Raw genomic sequence first — 21231 nt, forward strand, 5'->3', positions numbered from 1 at the left:
CTCGCAGGAGGTGGGTTGCGCCTTAAAGGATAGGGGGCGGGGTCGCCGCTGGCGGAAGGCGGGGCCCGCTCCCCATTGGCCGGGCCGGGACGGGCCCGAGGGAGACCCGCCTCCCTCTCGAATGAAGGGGTCATTTGGCCGCGGAGCCTGGTCCTCACTCCACCACCTCCGGACCTGGCGGGCGGGAGAAACCTTGTCCCGCCCCGTCTGGAGTCACGAGCCCGGCACTCCAGGCGGGTCTGCCACTTCTTTGCCATATGACCCTGGGCAGGTCCCTGTTTTTCGTATAAAAAGCAAATTAATTTGAGTGAGACGGAGCCCCAAACCCAGATGCCTGTGACACACCAGACAGGTGACATAAATTCCAGGAGCAGATTCCAGAGCCTGTGGAGACCTGGAGAGGCCGGGGAGGAGGGAAGTAGGGGCTGGTGTAAGGACTCAGCCCTCATGACCTGCTCCAGCCTGCCAGAGCTTCGGATTTTTTCAAGAGAAACTGGAAATCAGGATTTTTTTTCTTTTTTAGGTGAAATCTCTCAATGTGCTGTTGTTGGTAGCTTATCTCAGTTTCAGAAACTCCTGGGCAAACCCCACAGAGCCATTCCAAGGGTCTCTTAGATACAAACTAATGCAAAATCTAAGTTCTAGGGTCCTTTTAAACATGATGGCTTTTAAGGCTGTGAGCATCCCTTGACCACCTTCCCCATGTTTTAAGGGGAAGTGACCATCTGCCCAAGGCCTCACAAGTGCGACTAGTTCCAAGGCCAGAATGTAGCGGGGGTGGGGGGGTGGTGGTGGTGCTGGGATGGGGTTGGAAATTGGGCCTCACTGTCAGTGGGTGGGGCTTGCATGCAGCTGACAGTGGCCCTTGATGGGGCAGAGGATTGGTGCCAGGGATTGGACTAGTCCAGAAAAATTCCCTGCCTTGGAGGATTCCAGGAAAAGGCTCTGTCCTCCTCCCCCTCCATGTTTGTGGTCAGAGGCATGCTTCAGAGCCTTTGGGACCTAGCTCAGCTCCCGACTTCCAGAGGGCTCTGGGATACCCGCCTCCTCTTCCAGCCCAGGATGTAGCCAGGGCCTTTGCTTGGGCCAGCTTGAGTCTGGGGGGACCTGAGGGTCTACACCAGTGGAATCGGGTTGCGTGGTCTTTGGAGGACTTGATCACCTCTAAAAGACAGGATGGCCTCTGTGTCCGGTTGCTAAATGAGCTAAGCAGGGTCCTGCTGCAACACTTACCTCCTAGACTTCCCCTCTCAGCAAATAGCCTCTTTAGGGCCTCTCCCCCACAGAGCTCCTTTCCAGGATAGGCAGGGGTCCGTACCCCACACCTACACCCCTTGCTTTTTTTAGTCTTTGTGGATATGGGTCATGGCTTCTGCTTCTGGGCCAGAGTTGGCCCTTGGGTGTGTTTCATTTGGCCTGTATGGGACTTTTTAAAACTTTGATGCCATTGCCAACATTAAAAATCTGGTGGTTTCACGTTAAAATGGGACTTACCAGCTTGCCTTGAACAGGAACTCTCTGCTGGGGCTGAGTGGCAGCCTTCTGCCCTCTGACCAAACCTCAGGCTCACAGGTCACCCCAGTCTCCACCATTCCCAGTCGTCACACCAGTCTACTTCACTCACTCAGTTTCCTGAAGCATTTGAGTTTGTAGTCAGTACCATATGGCTCTGGTCGGATGGTCCCTATGCCTTTGCCCTTGGGCCTTTTGATCCCTAAGACACTCAGGAGTGTCTACAGATGCTGTGGGAGGGAGGAGGACCTTCAGCCTGACTCTCCCCAAAGAATAGGTTTTCCTGACAGGCCCTGAAGTTTCTCACCTCTATAGCTAGTTCTCAATGATGGATAGACCCCCACCTGCCAAAATGGTCCATCATCTGCCCAATCTTGCACCCTGGACTCTCATAGGCCATGTTGTCATCTGCCCAGAGGTTACAGGGCAGCTTCCAGGAGATCCCTTCCCCAGTTTGTCCATCCATTCCTCATAATGCTTTAAGTCACCACCTTCCTTAGAACCTGGTTACCTGGAACCCTCTGTGAGAAGAGAGAGCTAAGGAATGTGAGTCAGGGTTTGGTTCAGGGGTGGTCTCCACTGCCTAGTGTGGGTGACAGAGACAGATCCTGGACTGCTTTGGACCAGTGGCAATGCCAGGATGTCTAGATTGATGGGCTAGCAGGGGGAGTCAGAAGAGGCCTCATGAAGCTGTTTTTCCTAGCAGACATACCCTGGTACTTCCTCTGCTAATTGCAGGAAGATTGGGAGAGCTGATGGGATTATCAGGGGCTGACACTTCCCTCACGTGACTAACTGTACCATCATCATCCTGAAGCTTCTGGGACCTGGGCTTGTGGCTAGGGGCAGATCAGGGCTCTAAACCTTCTGTGACTTTGGGTCTGGGGCAGACCCCTGGACCTAGGTCAGAGCCCTTCCCAGTGGCAGGCCCAGATGTTAGCCATCCCTATGTGCCATGGCAGCAGGAGAGGTGCCTGTTCCAGCTCTTACTACCTCTGGCCCTTGTCAGGCTGGGGCTCGGTTCTGCATTCCAGACCCAGACCTAGCTTGACTCTATAAAGCCTAGAGTCAGACCTGTGCTAGCTGTTGGCCACCCCTTGGGGCTGGGTGCCATGACCCCATTTCCTGGCCCGTGTCATGGTGGGCAGGTGCTCCCGCCTGGCAGAGCTACCTAGATGGCTCTGCCTGAGGCAAGGAAGACTGGCCTGACCTGTCAGGGGAGCCAGCCCTGCCCTCTATGACTTCCTGCCCCGCACCCCTAGCACCTGAGTCAGTGGGCCGGCCAGCTAGGGCTGATGGGGCGGGGGTGCAGGGAGGCCAGGTCAGTCCTCTTAAGGAGGTTGGTTTAGAGCACAAGTGAGCCATCGATACTGTGGTGGAACCCTCAGCCACAAACCCCAGTTCTCACCAAGGCAGTGGTTGGGCTACAAGAGTTCCCCGACCCCAGCTGCCTTCAGACTCTGCCCTGAGCCCATCACCTCTTGTTTCCTCCCACCCATCTCCACATGATGATCTCTCCTCAGCACACATCTGATCCTGTCCCTTTTCACTTAAGATGTACCATCAGCTTTTCATTGCTTGTCTGATGGAAGGAGGCAGAACTCCCCTGTGATGCACCAGATCCTGTCCTGTCTTGCTTCTACCCTCCGCATCACGAGCCTTAGCCCTCACCCTCACTGCCCAGGGCACCAGCCCTATTGTCCTCCTTGTTCCGCAAACTGACCATGCACCCACCTGTGACAGGCCCTTTGCACATGCTGCTCTTTCCACTTGGAACTCTCTCCCTGGGCGTGGTTGATTCCTCCTTAACCTTTGAGTCATAGGGAATATCTCCTCCCCTGTGGCCAGCCACAGTCAGTCCGCTCTGCTCCTGCTGTGTGTCCTCAGAGAACTTTTCCTCCAAATGTTTATCTGTGGGACTGTGTTCACCTCTCATACCAGGTTGGGAGCTCCTTGAGGTCAGATCCAATAGGATCTGCTGCACTCACCTCCAGTCACAACTGCAGGGAAGTCAAGGGCCAGGCACAGACCATATTGCTGAAGGAATGAATAATTGAGAATGAATGACTGAATGAGTGAAAGCCCTGTTAGAGCCTCCAGAGGGACCTATGTCTGGCCCCTCTGGAACCAGCGCCTGTGTGGGGGGCACCCCGGCCACACACCCAGTTTGTCCTTCCCATCTGCTTCCTCCCCCGAGGCAGGCAATGGTCAGACCAGGTCAAGGAAGGCAGTTCTGAGCCCAGCTCATCCTGCTGGGCCTAAGGTAATTAGAGGCTGTGTTATTCACAGGTGACCAGCCCAAGGCCTTCCAGGAAGCTGTGGAGACACCTAGGACTCCACCCAGCTTTCCAGCCCACTCTGTGGCTCTCAGCAGGGTGGGAGGAAGTGGGCAGCAGGCAGGCTTTGGGGAGCTAGCCAGGAGGGGTAGACAGGCAGGGGAGGAAGGGGCTGGGCCCTCGTTGCATGGGTGAAGGATAGAAGCAGCTGCCACAGCTGGGTGATCTCTGACCACTGGAACCACAGTGAGGACGGGGATTCTGTGTGGGGATGAGTGTCAGGGTAGGGGTCCAAGCCTATGGGTTCCCAGGATGAGGCCAAGACCAGGAGCAAGAAACAAAAAGATGAAAGCACCTGTCATAGTTCTTCTGGGCCCCGTCCCCCTGTGATCCTGGGCTGGAAGGCAGCGCTTACAGGGCTGGGAGCTGCGAAGGGGCCTCCATAGGGCCTGGGGAGGAGTGTCATAAACTCCGGGCAGCAACAGGCCATAGGCCAAGATGAGATAGATAGGCAAAGAGCAGCAGGGGCACTAGAGGCCTTTAGCCTACCCTCCATGTTCCCAGCCGCTGACCCTCCCCAGGCCTTGCCTTGGGCATGGGGGCCTGAAAACAGGGAGGCGGAGAAGCTGCGCAGCAAAGGAGGCCCCGCTCTGGCCCCTGGCTCAGGCTTGGGCACAGGGCCTCAAGGCAGGTGTCAAGTGGGTCTGAGTCTCTAAGATGTCATCAAGTATCCAGGAACCTAGGTGGCTGAGGAGGTGGCCCTCAAACCTTAGTGGAGACCTGGAGCGCCCACTCAAGTGCTTGGGTGGAATAGCTCCAGCACCCCCACACCTTGCCCAGTAATGCTGGCCTGATGTCTAGGCTGGCCAAGGTGGGACCAGGGACAGATTGTATGTGAAGTCTGCCTGGGGTGGAGATTGGGGCTGAGGTGCACAGAGGGGGTGGCTCTCCTGTGCCCAGGGCTCGGCATAAGTCCTGAGTGAAGCAAGTGGGCAGAGACAGAGGACCTGGGGAAAGAAAGGCTGGAATGTGGGGACATACTTGGCATGTTGCTGGCACAGGGAGAAGAGGCAGAGGGTCCTGGGGGATCAGGCTAGATGCAGCTAGAGGAGGACACATCGCTCCCGGCCACTGTGGGGCTCGGCCTCCTATCTGGGGTTGTAAGGTTCACAGACCTCTTGCTTCCCCTCACTCATGGGTGGCTGGCCCCACCTGCCAACCAGTTTTCTCTCCCCCAGGTCTCTAATGCCCCTGCTGGACCCAGACTCCAGGCTCCTGGTCCTGGCGGGAAAGGTGAGTGAGAAGCTGGAGTCCCCACCCATGTCCACCCATGTCGGCCCCCAGGGATGGTGATTCACTTGCCAGGCCTGGCCCTGACCTTTGACCTAAGCAGCCAGCTGAGAGAGTGAGGAATGCAGGATGCTCTTTCCTCAGAAAGCAGGAACTAGAACAGTGCTGCCCAGGTCCACGACTGCCGGGCTGAATGGCCTCCTGTCAGGGGCTCTGCATGTCCGGGCCTCCAAGTCTTCATCCAGGAACATCAGCTTCATTTGGACACGCTGAGGATAGAGCAGTGTAAGCACACGGCAGGCACTCTGTAGACACTGCAGGTATACCCTCAATGCTCACGCCATATACACTCATGATGAACAGGTGAGGTAAAGTGTACCGAGGGCTCAGCTCAATGCCCTGCACATGTTAGTGCCATCAATGTCTGCCATGCTTCTGTGGCTCAGGTCCTTGGAAGGGAGCAGGAGAGCTGGTGCTGGACCTGGGGCTGCCCCAGGCCACCAGGATGTGGTCAGCAAGGGTGCTCAGGCTGGGCTCCTTTCAGGGCGAGAGTCAGCTGTACTGCTATGAGGTGGTCCCCCAGCAGCAAGCACTGAGCCCAGGTAAGCCCTGTCCTCCCCACTCCTATCTCCTTCCCTCCTCCCTGTCCTCTCCCTCCCCTCCCTTCTCCCTACCCACCCTGATTCTCCTCCCCTGGTGTCCCCAATAGTGACCCAGTGCCTCCTGGAGAGTGTGCTGCGGGGGTCCGCCCTTGTGCCCCGGAGGGCGCTGGCTGTCATGGGCTGCGAGGTGTTCCGAGTCCTTCAGCTGAGTGACACAGCCATTGTGCCCATCAGCTTTCATGTACCACGAAAGGTGAGAGTAGCCTGGGTGAGGGGCTGGGAGGGCCTGGGGGATTCACACCTCACCAGCTTCATGTCTTTCTGTCACTAGGCTGTGGAATTCCACGAGGACCTGTTCCCGGACACTGCAGGCTGTGTGCCTGCGTCTGAACCCCATGCCTGGTGGGCTGGGAGTAACCAGCAGGTAGAGCCAAGACCTGGCTGGCCACCCCCAGCCTCCACCAGCCCCCACAAGCTCTCCTGGCAGCAGCCTCATCTATGGCCCCACAGTCCATCTATGCACTAACTCAGCTGCCCTGAGTCCCCCATCTCTACTCACTCCTCAACTTCTGCCTCTCCCCACAGGTGCAGAGGGTCAGCCTCAACCCAGCCTATTGGCCCCACCCCAGCTTCACTTCTTGCCTGGTGCCCCCTGCAGAGCCCTCCTCTGACTCAGCCCAGCCTGTGGAGCCACCCGTGGTTGACGAGGACCCCAGTGTGAGTGCCAGGGCTGCCTGATTCTCAACGCCACAATGGGAGCCCCGATGGTCTTTTTAAGCTTTCTAACTTTCAAGCATACCAAAGAAATGTATGACGCATAAATAACCTCAGTGTTCTCTAAATTGCACAAAACTTAGTAGAAAGTGAGTCTTTCACATAAAATCTAGATTTCTAGCTTCTCGTGAAATACTGGTGGATCTTAACCACCCTGGGCCTGCCCTCTCACAAATGCTGGGATCTAGCATCTGCCACCTGCTGTCCCCATGGTCTAAAATTCACCTCACTCCCATGTTGCCCACAGCTCTTGTCAGCATCTATGACGGCATCCCAGAACAGGGCTTCGTGCACAGCCAGTGTCCCATAGCCTGGGAGGAGGGGTCCAGAGTAATGATCCCGGTGTCCCCTCTCTTTGGCCAACTTGCCCAGGGGCCTGTGGCTAACCATGGGTGCTTCTCCCCAGGAGGGCTTCTCCTCCCCTCCCAGCTCGCTGATCTCACCCTCCACACCCTCCAGCCTGGGGCCCTCGCTCTCCAGCACCAGCGGCATCGGCACCAGCCCCAGCCAGAGGTCACTGCAGAGTCTGCTGGGTAAGTGCCTCAAAGTAGGAGCTAACCCTTCCAGCCCTACCCCAGCCATCCTCCTCTGTACCCTGGCCCTGCCTCTCTTCCTGGTGGAGTTACATGTCCTGTGGGATGAACTCAGTCTCTTCTGAAAGAGGGCAGCCTGAATGTGCCACGGAGCACTGGGCTTCCACCAAGATACTTCAGGTTTCATTCCCAGGCGCCAATCTGGGCAAATTGGCTTGGCTGGACCAGCAGAGGTGGAGGACTGGGCACATGCTCTGCACGACCCTACAGTGAGGGGAACAGGTGGCCAAGACTCAAAGCTGGCCTGGGGTCTTCCTGTGGGACAGTGCAGGGTGGGCAGGCATCTTCACATGACTTTTTGTCCCTGCCGCCCACCAGGCCCCAGTTCCAAGTTCCGTCATGCTCAGGGCACCGTCCTACACCGAGACAGTCACATCACCAACCTCAAGGGGCTCAGCCTCACCACGCCTGGTGAGAGTGACGGCTTCTGTGCCAACCGGCTGCGTGTGGCTGTGCCCCTGCTCAGCAGTGGTGGGCAGGTGGCTGTGCTTGAGGTGAGGTCCCCACCCCCATTACAGCTGTCCCCCGAGTCTGTGCAAGATGCAAAGGGCATTGGGTACCCACACCAGCCCACATTCTCTGAACACAAACCATGTGCCAGGCACCTGCCCAGTGTGCTCTTTAATCCTCCCAGCCACCTCACGTAGGGGTGCCACTCTTATCCCCATTTTACAGATGAGAGCGGTGAGGCACAGAGAAGTTTAGTGACCTGCTGGGTCACACAGCTGTGTAAGTGGTAGAGCTGGGAATTCAAACCCAAACTGCCCGAGTCCTAAGCCTGAGCTCTTTCCACCACTCCACGCTGCCCCCACCCCCTCACTTTCTGGGGCCTCACAGTTGGCACTTAGGGCTCAGAGCATGAGGTGGCTGAGGCAGAGAGCTTGGGCCACCCAGTGGTGGGGCATCAGCTGCAGAGGGAGGAGGCTGCTTACCCTGCAACCCTGCCTGTTACTGATGGGCTTTGGGGTGGGGACGCCTCCCACAGCTGCAGAAGCCTGGCCGCCTGCCTGACACAGTGCTGCCAACACTGCAGAATGGGACAGCCGTGACCGACCTTGCCTGGGACCCCTTTGACCCTCACCGCCTTGCTGTGGGTAAGAAGGCCTGGTGCTGGGCCTGAGGGCAGGTCCCGTGGTTCTGAATGGGAGCAGGAGGAGCCTGGGAGTCTTGGCCCAGCGGTGATGAGCCTGCACCCTCTGTAGGCTGTGAGGACGCCAGGATCCGACTGTGGCGGGTGCCTCCAGAGGGCCTGGAAGAGGTGCTTACCACACCCGAGGCTATTCTCACAGGTCAGGTGGACCCTGGTGGGGACCAGGGGTGGACAGTGGCTCCTGAAGGGCTTAGCATCACTCCATGCCTTGCCCCCAGGCCACACCGAGAAGATCTACTCTCTGCGCTTTCACCCGCTGGCAGCTGATCTGCTAGCCTCTTCTTCCTACGACCTTACCATTCGGATCTGGGACCTTCAGGCTGGAGTTGAGCGGCTGAGGCTGCAGGGCCACCGAGACCAGGTAGGACAGTAGTGGGGGCAGGTGCCCAGCCATAGGGCAAGAGGCTACCCCTCACTTCCCCACCTGCCCCCAGATTTTTGGCCTGGCCTGGAGTCCCAATGGGCAGCAGTTGGCCACTGTCTGCAAGGATGGACACTTGAGGGTCTATGAGCCCAGGAGTAGCCCTGAGCCCCTTCAGGTGAGCAAGATGGGCTAGGGCTAGCCCTCAGACCCAGTGGGGGGTCTGGGCAGGCCTCATGTGCTATATCCCAACAGGAAGGCCCAGGGCCCGAAGGAGCCCGTGGGGCCCGCATTGTCTGGGTGTGTGATGGTTACTGTCTGCTGGTTTCTGGCTTTGACAGGTGAGGACTCAGCAACCACCATCTCCATCCCCAGACTTTAGGAGCCACCTGTGTCCCTCTCCCCAGACACATACACAGGCATGCAGAAGCTGTCTCCATCCCTCACTTACTGGATGAATAGATAGATGGGGGAATGGATGGATGGATGGGCAAGCAGATGGGCAGATGGGTGGGAGGGAGGGAGGTCAGGAGGGAGAATAAGTCAACCGAGGGCCCAGAGGGATAAGAACTAGGCCTGCTGCAAGGAGCCCATGCCCAGTAGGGACCAGGTGAAGTGCACAAAACACAGAAGCAAGCCTACTGGTAAGATCCAGGGATTGAACATTTGGCACTTTGAAGGAGGGATCAGAGTGGGCCTTCTAATGGAGATGTCATCTGAACTGCGTCACAAAGGGGTTAGTAACCAGAGGGTGTCACGTTTGTGTGGAAAGTCCATGAAGCTGACCAGCCTGGCTAGAGCAGAGGGCCAGAAGTACACCATCAGGAGAAAAGTCCAGACTTAGTGGGCCACAGCAGCCATGTGACAGGTACTGGGGTCCAAGACTGCTCTGAGTATGGGCAGAGGGCAGCAGAGGGTGGCAGTAGCCTGGTAGGAAGGTTTGAGGCAGGGCAGCAGGTTAGGATGCTGTTGCATTACACCAGGCCAGTGGTTCTCAGGGCTGGACCAGAAAAAAGGATGGGTGGACACCTCTCCTCCAGCCCTGAGGCCCTCAGGTCTCCAGTCCAACAAAATCAGGCACCTTGCTAGAGTCCTTGCCCTACCCCAGACCCTTCTAGCTCTATGACCTATTTCTGCCTCCTGCTCCCTCTTGTAGCCGAAGTGAACGCCAACTACTTCTGTACTTGGCCAACACCCTGGCCAGTGGCCCCTTGGCAGTGCTGGGGCTGGACGTGGCTCCTTCTACCCTGCTGCCCAGCTACGACCCAGACACCGGCCTGGTGCTACTGACGGGCAAGGTAGGCTGGGCTGTGCAGGTGGGGGTGGCAGGCAGGTGAGAGGAGGTTGGAGGAAGGAAACTTTAGCTGGCCATCTCACTCTTGCCATCCACCCACCCCCGCCAGGGTGACACCCGTGTGTTCCTGTATGAGCTGCTCCCTGAGGCCCCTTTCTTCCTGGAGTGCAACAGCTTCACATCGCCGGACCCCCACAAGGTAAGCCCTCGTACTTTTGGTCCTCCTTCTCAAGTTGGGACCACAGGGTTCCTCTGCCCTCTCGTGGCCAAGTGGGGAAGTACAGGGGCCCATGGGGTCAATCGGTCACTGGGCAGGGTGTGCCCAGCAGCTCCTCAGAACTGATTGTAAAACTAAATCATTATTAAAAGTTAAATTATGTAAGGTTAAGTTATATGAATGTGTAAATAAATTATACTAAAAAGCAAAGCAATAAATACTCAATTTATTATTTCCTAATTATTTCCCCTGATTTTACTATCATTCATGCCACTGAAGATCTGTTGGATGGAAATACCACATGATGGCATGCTACTGCACGTCCCTTCCCACATATGCATGCAACAAGTCAGTGAAATCAGCCATAGTGGCAGTTTTCACACCACAAGCAAATACTACACATCAGGGCGTTTTTCCTCCAGAGAGCCAGGTGTGCCAGCACACTGCTGTCTAGGGATGGGCCTTAGTCCTGATGTACCTAAGTAACGGGTGCTGGTACTGTGGGGGCCCAGGTGCCCAGCTATGCTCTCTGGGCTCCAGCCCTAGCATGACTTCCTTTCTCCCTCAGGGCTTCATCCTCTTGCCCAAGACGGAGTGTGATGTGCTTGAAGTGGAGTTTGCCCGATGCCTACGGCTTCGCCAGACCTCTCTGGAGCCTGTCGCCTTCCGGCTGCCCCGAGTCAGGGTGAGGTTGGAAGCCCAGCACACCAACATCCAACCCGTCAGGGGCTTTGAAACCTCACTGAACCTGTCCCAAAGCCATCCATTTCCTTGCTCTGTGGAACACCTGTCCCCTTACTCTGCTGAGATTCTGAAATTCATGATAACTCTAGACTGGGGACTGGGTTTTGCCATGCCTCCCTCTCAACAGATGCCAGTGTGCCCTGGGCCTCTCTGGTGAGTGCCTCAGGGTAGCCCATTCTCCCTTCCTGCAGAAAGAATTCTTCCAGGATGATGTGTTTCCAGACACAGTTGTGAGCTGGGAGCCAGCGCTCAGTGCCAAGGCCTGGCTGGGTGGCGCTAATGGGCAGCTCCGGCTTCTCAGCCTGCAGCCCCCTGGCATGACCCCAGGTAGGACGATGGACTGGTAGGGGTAGGTAGGAAGCAGGAAGCAGGTAGGGGTTGGAGAAAGGGGCAGAAGGCCCAAGTCAGATTCTCATCCCTGCTGGCATATAGAAACCTCCGGCACTCCCAAGGAAAGGGGTGGCTGTGTCTCCAGGCTCAATCTCTGAGCCACTGGAGTGCAGAACCCAGGCCTCTGTTTCCATCACAAGTCCCAGCCCCAACACACACATGTATGCAGTCATGCACTCACATGCTCACACATGAAAGCAGCCTGGTATCCAGGGCAGGCCTTGTGAACAGAAGGTTGACTAGCTATTAATGCCACCTCTGGGGTCTCTGCCATAGAATTCCCTAGGTGGCTGGTTCCAAAGGGTTGGGCAAGGAGCCCTCAAGGAGGGGACTCTGATACCTGATGTTGTCCCTGCCCTATCCCAGTGAGCCAGGCCCCCCGTGAAGCCCCTGCCCGGCGGGCCCCATCCTCAGCGCTCTACCTGGAAGAGAAGTCAGACCAGCAAAAGAAGGAAGAGGTAGGTGTGGGAGAGGAGTGGCTTTAGGATGGGCATAGGGTCCCCTCAGTTGTTGTTGTCTTTCAGTTCTCTAGCATGACCCAGATTGGGGCAGGAGCCAGTGTCACACCCCTCTCAGTTGGAGAGCTTGATGGGGAGATCTTCCAGAGCCCCGAAGCTGACTGTTGCCACCCACAGGGCACAGGGCATGGGGCTCAGGAAGCCAGGGAAAGGCAGAGAGAGGCCCCACCCCGGCCTGGCCCAACCCAACCAGAGCTGGAGGTTTTGCATCCAAGTGCATTTGAGACCCTGGTGCACACCTTAGAATCTGAGGCAATATGTGGAGATAGCGGCCCTGTGACTCCAGTCTGTCCCAGGCTTCCCCATCTGTGTAGGCATGCCTTTTCCAATGAAAACGATTAACTTTGTCAGGATTCTAATGAAAATGGCTCTTTCAGAACCTTGACAGGATTCAAACTGGGGTTTGATGTTCTTGGGGGTCAAAGGTCCTAGTCCCTTCCCATCTCTCTTCCTGACTACTCTCCCAGCTGCTGAATGCCATGGTGGCAAAGCTGGGGAACCGGGAAGACCCACTCCCCCAGGACTCCTTCGAGGGTGTGGACGAGGACGAGTGGGTGAGTGGATGAGTGGGCCTAGCATCCCATCCCTCCCTGACTCACCCCTGCAGCATGTGCCACCTCCCTTCTTTACCTCCTTTCAAATCTCTCCCTCTTTTTGGTTTATCTCCCTAGGACTAGCCCACCCACTAGCCACCTCTGGCCTCACCTGCTGCTGCCACCTCCCAGAACCACCTGGTGCCCCTGCACATCTCATATCTTACCCTCAAACTGGAAAGCACTTGGCCCTGGCACACCTCATCCCAGAAGCCCTGGCTCCCTTTGGGCCTCGGGCATTTCCATGCCTAAGGGCACTTCCATGACACTTGTGGATTTTCTGCACTTCTACTTTCTCTGGGACCACCTGCTTCTCCTCAGCTGTCTGCTAGCATGTGGAGCCAGGGGCATGGGGGTGGGATGAGGGTGGGAGATCATTAGCATGTTCCTGGGCAGGCCCTGGGCTCCCTAAGCTGACCTGGGCTGGTCCCAACCTGGGCTGCCTTTGCATTACATACAACCTCATCTTGTCTGCTGACTCAAAGGCCTTGGGGGCTGGCCCTCTCCCAGGCCATTTGTAGCAGGACCAGCCTCAGGAGTCTGGGACCAGTCACCCTGCTCCACAGGCCTGAAGCCAGGAGAAGGTGGCATCACAAGCTGATGGTCCGATTAGCGGGGTGTGAGCCTTGCAGGGGACTGGCCTGCACATGCCTGGAATATTTTCAGCAATTAAACTTTTCTAAACTGGCTACCTCTTGTGCTGCTGTGGTCTCTAGAGTGGCTGGGAGGGGAGGGGGACAGGAGTATAGATGAGAGTGGTTTGGCCCTGGGTTCTGCTCGGTCCCAGGCCCCACTTTGTTTCTGAGGCCTTCTCAGCTGTATGCACCTGGGAATTCATTCATTCATCCAACACACAGGTATCCAGCAGTGCTCTGGATGGTAGATACTATAATGAACCAGAGAGACAAGGCCTCTCCAGGTCCTTATTATAGTTTTATTATGCAGGGCAGCCCAGCCCTTGTGCAAGTAAGCGAATACAGAGTGTGGAGAGAGCTATAAAAAAGATAAATTATGTGGAAGGGAGTGACTGGAATGCAGGGGGAAGCAGGGTGTTCAAGGTCTGAGAAGGTGACATTTAAGCCGAGAGCTAAGACCTGAAAGCCACAGAGAGAGACATGAGAATGTTTCAGACATAAGGAAGGACGGCCTGAGCGCTGAGGAAAGGGAGAATTTGGAGAGTTGGAGGAAAGAAAAGGGCAAAAGTCCAGAACGTAGCACAAGGCAGCCTGACTTTCATTCATTCAATAAACATTTGGTTAATGCCTTCCACGTGCCAGCCACTCTTCCAGGTGCGGACCTCCAAGAGTAAAGAAGAGAGAGAAAAGGAATCCACCAGGAATCTACATTCTAGTAGGGAACAGAGTAAAAACAATAAACAAAAATGCTAAACAATAAACATGAATGCTAATATAGTAGAAGGTAATAAGAGCTTTAGGGAGAAAAAATAGAGGGAGTTAATGAAGTTTTAAGCCAGACACAAAAGGCCACATATAGTATGATTCCATTTACACAAAACTTCCAAAAGAGACAAATCCATAGAGACAGAACATAGATAAGTAATCACCAAGGGGAGCAGGAAATGGGCGGTGACTGCTAATGGGTAGAGAGTTTTTTTGCGGGGGATGATGAAAATGCTCCGGAACTAGTGATGGTTGTACAACTCCATTAATATACTAAAAAGCCCTTAACTGTATGTACACTTTTAAATGGCAAAATGTATAGTATGTGAATTATATCTTAATAAAGCCATTATTTAAAAAACATTAAGAATGGAAGGCAAGTTGCAGCGTTGGTAGGGGTCAGGGTGGCCCTCATTGAGAAGGTGACATTTGAGCAGAGGGACTGATCCCTCCTTCCCAAGCTGAAAGAACCTGAAATGAAGCCTATTTTGAAGTTTTCTGTTTTCTTAAATATTTGTGAGAATTTTGCCTTTTACTCATTATATTTGTGAGGTGTTGTATGTTTACTGCATTTCTTTCAGTGCCACATATTCTGGCAAACTCAAGGGACGAAACTGCTCCATACCTGCCCGAAGTACTCTGGTGCTGCTAGCGCACCAGGTTAAGCGCAGGGACCAGAGACGGTTCTGGAACTGGCCATCAACCGCTCCCCACCACGCGTTGCCTTCTGATCCAGTGCCCGCGGCAGAACCCGCCCCTAGCTCCGCCCACGCTGTGTGCGTCGCCACAGACGCCCCGCCCCTTCGGGTCGAGGCTATGCGCATGCCTGGTGCAGCATTGCGCACGCGCTTTCCGCAGCTACTGTTGGCCTTTGACTCGCCGGCCGCCCTTGAGCCGGGCTGCGGGGCCCGGAACCCGGATTACTCCAGCCCTTCCCGCCGAGGCAGAGCGGCAGTTATGGTGAGGCCTAAGTCAGGGGCTATCGGGGATTGGGAGGCCGTTTCGGGGCTGGAGCGGCGAGTTCCGACCGGGCTCTGGGCGCCGCGTGTACCCTGGGTGCCCGGCAGGAAGCGAGGTCCGGGGCGTCGCACCCGGGGGACCTAGGCGGGCGCTGGCGGCCTCGGGGCCGGGAAGAGCCGACCGGCTGGAAGGCAGGGCAGGCCTGACCGACTGGAAAATACCCAGCAGATGCGGTCGTCGTCTTCGTCAGCCCCTGTGCGAGCAGCCTCAAGTGGAGTCTAGCCCGGTCCGCGAGCCCCTGCTCTGTCCCGGAGCTACTTGATGGTGTCGCCCTGTTATAGTCCTCATCTGAAAGCTGGAGAAACGAACTCCGAGACTTTCCTGAGGAGGTAGCAGAACTGACTGGGTCTTGAATCAGGCCCCGAGACACCAAAAACCGTTTTTGCGTTACCTTTGGCACGTAGAGCCGGTCCGCAAATCTGGACCACACTGGTTACGTCACGTCACCTGGGTACTCTTTAAAAATGCATGGTCCTTAGCTCTGTCCCCAGCGGTTCCGTATATATAAGTTCCCCAAGTGATCGACGTAGGGTTTAGGGAGTCACTTGACGGACAGTGATAGAGTAACATGAGTCCCTGAGCCGAGGCTTTATGTAGATTCTCATTTTATTCTTATGAAGTCTATGCTCTCACTGTCCCCATTTTACAGATAAGGAAACTGAAGCTGAGAGTTTGACTCCTCCAGTAACTCATCTCACAAGTGTCAGAGACGGGTTTTGAGCCCAGCTTCTGTGTTCTGAGACTCCACATTTCCCACCACATTATTCTTGTAACAATCACTGCCATTTGTTGAGGTCCTATGATGACCCCTCTCTGAACTGGGACCTTCACACACATTTCTATGTGTAACTCTGAGCTAGTCTCAAGGGCTGAGTAAAATATGGCTCTGGGGGAGTTTGTATCATAAAGGAGAAGGAAGACCAGTTCATAAATTAAGACAATATGATGATATATTAAGAAAAAGCGCTATGGGAAGGTAGAAATGGGAGGAACATGGGAGGGTTTCACTTGGGGGATGGGGATGACATGAGCTAAGCCTTGAAGGATGTTGGGTGTTGACAAGAATATCAGAATAGGAGAGAGGATATTCAAGGTTAATGGGTATGGAGATTTGGCGGGGGGGATGATGAAATGTTCTAGAACTAGTGGTGTTGGTTGCACTGAATTGTGCACTTTAGAAGAGTGGCTTGTATGTTGTGTGAATTCAGAGCTGTAGAGACTTTGGGTAAAAAAATAAGAGAATTGATCTATGAGGAGATGATGAAGAAAGCTGAGGGGAGAAGAAACCAGCAATGTCATTTGTAGTCATACAGAGCTGGAGAGTGGACTGAATTTGAAGGCAGTGGTGATGAAGAATTGTGTGCATTGTGTCAGGATGGCTAGAGTCCTCTTTCAGCAGAGGGAGCGGGAGGCATTTGGAAACCGTGTTTGGAGGTTTAGAGATTATAAGACTTCAGTTTGGCCAAAGCAGAGCTGATGGTGCCTTGGTTAAGTGTCACATTTATTCAAATATGTATCAGGCACCTGCTGCACCAGCCACAGACCAGCCCACGCATAGCATGGCAAATGCGACAGTTGTGGTCCTGACCTCCCTCCTGCCTAATTGTGATGCCAGCTGTTTGCAGGGGCCCTGTGTGAACACAGTCCCCTTCCTATCTTATTGTGTCCTTAAGGAGGTGAGTCTCAGTGGCTGTCTCTGTCCACCAAACCAAGCACCTGGAACTGTGCCTTAAAGGAAGCATTGCACATCGGTTTGTCTGAAAGCCAAGCTCCCTTCTTGATGCACTTGACGTGGCATTAACCACATTCCTGAGTGCTCCCTGACCCTTTCTTCCATGCTACCTGTGGTCCTTTACCCCAGCTACAAGACTTTGGTGCTGCGTTAGGCCATGATGCTCCCAGATGAGAGAGCATGTGTACCGTCCACAGTGGGTCCCAGGCTTGGAGTCCTGTGGCTGGGGAGCAGGTGCAAATATAGATGAAGCTTTGCTCTCTCGCCCACCCGCCGCCACTCACCTCCTATTGTGCAGCCTTATTCCTAACAGGCCAAAGACCAGTACTAGTCTGCCCTAGATCCCTGCTCTAGACCATGCAACACCAATTAGGATCTGGTCTAGAAGCAGAGGCAGCTGTTGAGCTGCTCTGGACCTGCCAGTGTCTGTTCCACTTAGTCTTATGTGGATTGCCTCCTGAGGCTTTACAGCCCTCCGGGAGGAGGCTGTTATTCTTATTTTGCAGATAAGAAAACTGAGGTTCAAAGAGGTTGAGTAATTTTTCCAGGATCACACAGCTAACAAGAAGCAAAGCTGGAATTCCAGGTTATGTCAGCCCAATTCTGAAGCAGTATTCTCGCTCCTTTTTCACATTGGTTCTGAACTCCCTGGGAATGTAGCCCAGCTTTTTGCAGACTTCTCCCCTGAGAAATCAGAGAATCTATCAAATGAGTAACTGTATTGGGAGAAGCTCTGTTACTCTCTAGTGCCTAGCAGTTGTCAAGTTTTGTGAAACAAAGAATAGTAATAAATGAAAACCAACATTTATTGAATACCTACTGTGTTATCAGGCCTTTTTGACACCAGGCACTTTACAAACATTACCTCATTTAATCTCTATGGCAGCACCATTGTCGGTGAGGACACTGAGGCTCAGGGAGGTTGAGAACTTGTCCAGGGCACACAGCTAGGATTTGCATACAGCTGATCCCAAAGTTCGCCTGTGTAACCACCATACCGCCTCCCCTGGGAGATGGCTAATGGTGGAACCTTGGTAACCTCAATTATCTGACCAGGCAGCTCCCTTGGGCGGCCTCTGAAACTTTGCCGGCTAGTCCAACCTTCCCTGCAGCCATGGAGCTCTGGCAGCTGCAACCATAGGGCCACCATGCCAATTTGGTTTGAAGCTTACTGGGGATGGTTGGGGGAGCTGCCCAGTTACAGCCTTGTTCTTAACATTTATTATATAGCAAGTCACCACCCTGAGCAGAGTAGTCAACCGGTGAGTACGGGGTTACACTCAGGTATTTGGCAGCAGAGGAAGGTGGGGTCTGAAGTCTGAAGGTGTGTGCCAGGCTGAGGGAACCCTGTCAGACTCTCAGACACGACCAACAGTCCATCTTGGAGCCTCCTCTCCCACTTGACAGTGACTTTAGGTTGGAGTGGGGGGTCAGGTGAAGCTTCCTAATCAGCAGTGTGTCCATTATTTGTCTTTACAGCTGCAGCCCTGCCCCTCCCTGTATACCCACATTTGTATCATTTCACACACACAGGGTCATTTTCACATGTGCTGGCTATCTGTTCACAGTAAGATCTGCACATTTGCCCATCTTGGCTGTCTTCCTGGTCTCTAACTACTTTACAAGTCCCCTAGGTTCTTAGGACATCTCATACTTTCTGCCAGTTTTGGCTCTCCCTTGCCCCTCTGCCTAGGAAACCCCAATATTCCCATCACAATTCTACCCACCCTTCAAAACCCAGCCTAGTGGAAATACCATCATCTCCCAGCATCTCCTCATTCCTGGGTTTCCCTCCGTTGTCACGCGTAATGAGGCTCCCCACATGCCTCTCTGGTGCACTGCACCACGCAGTCTTGGGATGGGAAACCACTGCGTGGCACTGCCTTGGAGGATCTCCCTGCCAGGCTGGGGGTGCCGAAGCTCCAAGGGCAGAGGCCAGGGCCGTGTGTCTTTGTAGTCCAAGTGGTATTGCCTCTCAGTGAGTGAGTGAGTGAGTGAGTGAGCGAGTAAGTAGAGGAACAGGTGACTAGTCCTGCTCTCATTCACCGCCTGGTCCTTGCCTTATTTGTCTAAATGCCCACCTTGCGGGCTTTCGCTCCTGAAAGGTGGACAGTGTTTTGCTCTTTTGTTGTTTTGAATGGAGCACACCTGAATATTGTTGGGAGAATTAGAACAGCTCTGAATTTCCCTACCAGTAGAATGAAGGTTGGACCAGCTGATTTCAGAAGCACAGGAAGTGCCCTGGTTTGCCTGGAGTGGCACCCTGAGTTAGTGGTAAGGCTGGAACCAGCCCCTGGTTCTGGCTCTCGAGCCATGGTGTTATTCCAGAGGCCAAGGGAGAGTCCTGTCTGCCTCTGGAGACTCAGGTTTACCCACTGACCTGCTATTCCATGAACACCTGGAGCCACACAAAGCAGCTTTTTTTCAGAGTACTTTGGAGGAGATGGCCAGTGGCTGCTACATTGTGCTTTATTACCTCAACTCTCTAGAGGCTTTACCACTCAGCAGCCATTTCCAGGGTCCCATCTCGGGGGGCCCTGAGAATGCAGCCTGCTAACCAGGTGCCTACTTTGCCCACAGGCCAAGTACCTGGCCCAGATCATTGTGATGGGGGCACAGGTGGTGGGCAGGGCCTTTGCTCGGGCCTTGCGGCAGGAGTTTGCAGGTAAGCTTGACCCTTATCTCCCCATGGGCGGGGAGTTCCTGCCCAGGTCAGATTTTCCCTGTACTATGGGCCAGTCAAGCAGGGCTAGTTGTGAATGCAAGGACTCTCTGTGGGCTGAGGTTCTGGCAGTTTGGGTGGCCTAGAGCACTTCCCATGGTGGGAGGGGCAGTGTTGGACTTTGGGGCATAAAAGGGAGTCCTGGTTGACATGAGCGTCCAGGCTGGAGTTGGCAGACTGGCCCACCTGGCCATCTGTTTTTGTAGATAAAATTTTTTTGGAACATAGCCACACTCTCTGGCTGCTTTCAAGTCAGAGTCCAGTAATTACAACACAGACTAATTGGCCTGCAGAACCTAAAATATTTACTTTCTGACCCTTTAAGGAAAAGTGTACTGGCTTCTGAATCTAGAGTCATTGAAAGAGAAGAGGTCATCCGAGGCAGCCTGCTTTGGTGGTCTAAGTAACCAGTGGACAGCCAGGTCTTGACAGAGCTGTTGCTGCCTCGCCCTGCCCACAGCTTCACTCTGCTCCCCTTAGTAGCCTGAAGCTCCCCCAACTTGCTATGAGCCTGGATGCGGGGAGTGGGAGAGAGAAGAGGGGCAGGGTCATCTTGTGGTCTAGGCTGAGGATGGCGCTACAGGTTTGGTGACCAGACCCTGCTCTCCAGTGGGGTAAATCTGTCCTCACTTCACTACCCCTCATTCCCTAACCCCCTAAAGAAACCACATCTGGAAAAGAGATGCTCTCTGGCCACCTTTGTCCCTATGTTTCTCTTCTCCCATGCCACCTGGCAGGTTGAGCCACCCACATGGAAGGCCTAGGGGAGCTCTCGGCTGCTGAGGGGTGAGCACTAATTTGCATGTCCACACAGCCAGCCGGGCAGCAGCTGACGCCCGGGGACGTGCTGGACACCAGTCTGCAGCTGCCTCCAATCTCTCTGGCCTCAGCCTGCAGGAGGCACAGCAAATTCTCAACATCTCCAAGCTGAGCCCCGAGGAGATCCAGAAGGTGAGGCCACCGGGTTGACTCTGAGGTAGGCAGACCAGAAGTGGGGCAGGAGACAGGCTGGCAGCATGGGGAAGAGTGAAGGCCTGGCAGGAGGGGGCAAGGGTAGAGGCTCTGACCATAGCCAGCTGGGACTCCAACTTGGGGGAGCCACTACCCCTTGCTAGTTTTTAGGCCCAAGGCAGGCAGTGGCAGGGGCATAGAACGATTGATGGTAGCCGCTGAGCCCCTCCCTCTGTGGGCACCTGTCCATCTTTCTACCCCTTAGCGTCACTTTTTAGGCATGCAGGCCACAGGGGTCGAGCCCTTTCGCTTTCCTTCTTTGTCATCCTCTAGCTTCCCCTGCCTCTGTAACCCAGAGACTGCATACCTCTCATCGTCTCCCCTCCTCTGCAGAACTACGAACACCTATTCAAGGTGAATGATAAATCCGTGGGTGGCTCCTTCTACCTGCAGTCAAAGGTGAGTGGTCTTTGATGATGCAGGGACAAGCCACTTTCTGGGCAGTTCAGAACTTGGCAGGTAGAAAGGTGTGCAGGCCTTTCCCTGGTGCCCCAACCTCAGGAGGCCTCCCCAAATTACCAGTTCCTCTGGCTGCCTCAACAGTCAGGCTGTGTCAGCATGGGCCCTGTGTCACCCTGGACAGGAGCCCTCCCTGCAGCCATGGCTTTGAGGGAACAGGACCACTCACTGGTAGATTGCTAAAAATAGCTCTCAGCTCCCAGATGTCAGTCCAAGTGTGCCCTGGGCTGTCTGCCGGGGGAGGAGGCCCCCAGGCTACCCCTTCCACCCTGGGTACTAGACCTGCCCACTGTTCTCCAGGGACTCAAAGCTAGAACTGGGCATGGGAAGGGAAGAGCCCGTCTGCACACGCCCTGCCTAGCTGTTGGTAACTCCCTTTCCAGGTGGTCCGAGCGAAGGAGCGCCTTGAGGAGGAGCTCAGAATCCAGGCCCAGGAGGACAGAGAGAAAGAGCAGAGGCCTCAAACGTGACTACTGGGCTCCTCCCACCCCACCCTATCGTCACATCTAATTTATAGCTTGGTAATAAATGTCTTTTCCGCATTTCTCAATTGTACACTTTGATTCCAGAAGG

General features: G+C 54.7%; 2 protein-coding genes across 2 annotated transcripts in view; both read left to right on the forward strand.

Moving 5' to 3' along the window:
- LOC102884242 (coronin-7) overlaps positions 1-13038 on the forward strand; it is a 56681-nt gene extending 43643 nt beyond the window's left edge. The window contains exons 10-28 of the mRNA XM_006913870.2: positions 5027-5081; positions 5623-5680; positions 5788-5933; positions 6012-6104; positions 6266-6397; positions 6861-6987; positions 7366-7541; positions 8033-8141; positions 8250-8336; positions 8416-8558; positions 8632-8736; positions 8814-8899; positions 9715-9856; positions 9962-10051; positions 10638-10754; positions 11005-11140; positions 11570-11661; positions 12189-12275; positions 12393-13038. Coding sequence (XP_006913932.1) covers positions 5027-5081; positions 5623-5680; positions 5788-5933; positions 6012-6104; positions 6266-6397; positions 6861-6987; positions 7366-7541; positions 8033-8141; positions 8250-8336; positions 8416-8558; positions 8632-8736; positions 8814-8899; positions 9715-9856; positions 9962-10051; positions 10638-10754; positions 11005-11140; positions 11570-11661; positions 12189-12275; positions 12393-12398 — 1987 coding nt within the window. The 3' untranslated portion in view covers positions 12399-13038. The remainder of the gene's footprint in view (positions 1-5026; positions 5082-5622; positions 5681-5787; positions 5934-6011; positions 6105-6265; positions 6398-6860; positions 6988-7365; positions 7542-8032; positions 8142-8249; positions 8337-8415; positions 8559-8631; positions 8737-8813; positions 8900-9714; positions 9857-9961; positions 10052-10637; positions 10755-11004; positions 11141-11569; positions 11662-12188; positions 12276-12392) is intronic.
- A 1477-nt stretch (positions 13039-14515) lies between these two features.
- On the forward strand, positions 14516-21203 carry PAM16 (presequence translocase associated motor 16). Its single transcript, XM_006913871.3, has 5 exons — positions 14516-14674; positions 19047-19131; positions 20003-20139; positions 20533-20598; positions 21042-21203. The coding sequence occupies exons 1-5, from the start codon at positions 14531-14533 to the stop codon at positions 21126-21128; spliced, it is 519 nt and encodes a 172-aa protein (XP_006913933.2). The 5' UTR covers positions 14516-14530; the 3' UTR covers positions 21129-21203.
- Positions 21204-21231: the final 28 nt, after the last annotated feature.

Source organism: Pteropus alecto, unplaced genomic scaffold (assembly GCF_000325575.1).
Source record: "Pteropus alecto unplaced genomic scaffold, ASM32557v1 scaffold44, whole genome shotgun sequence".
In the NCBI taxonomy this organism is placed as follows: Eukaryota; Metazoa; Chordata; class Mammalia; order Chiroptera; family Pteropodidae; genus Pteropus; species Pteropus alecto.

Excerpts from the sequence above, each read along its gene's own strand:
- PAM16 (XM_006913871.3), top strand. The coding sequence starts at position 14,531 with ATGCGCATGCCTGGTGCAGCATTGCGCACGCGCTTTCCGCAGCTACTG. Across the intron at positions 14,675-19,046 it reads GAGGCAGAGCGGCAGTTATG|GCCAAGTACCTGGCCCAGAT; the intron begins GTGAGGCCTAAG and ends CTTTGCCCACAG. Across the intron at positions 20,140-20,532 it reads GCCCCGAGGAGATCCAGAAG|AACTACGAACACCTATTCAA; the intron begins GTGAGGCCACCG and ends CCTCCTCTGCAG.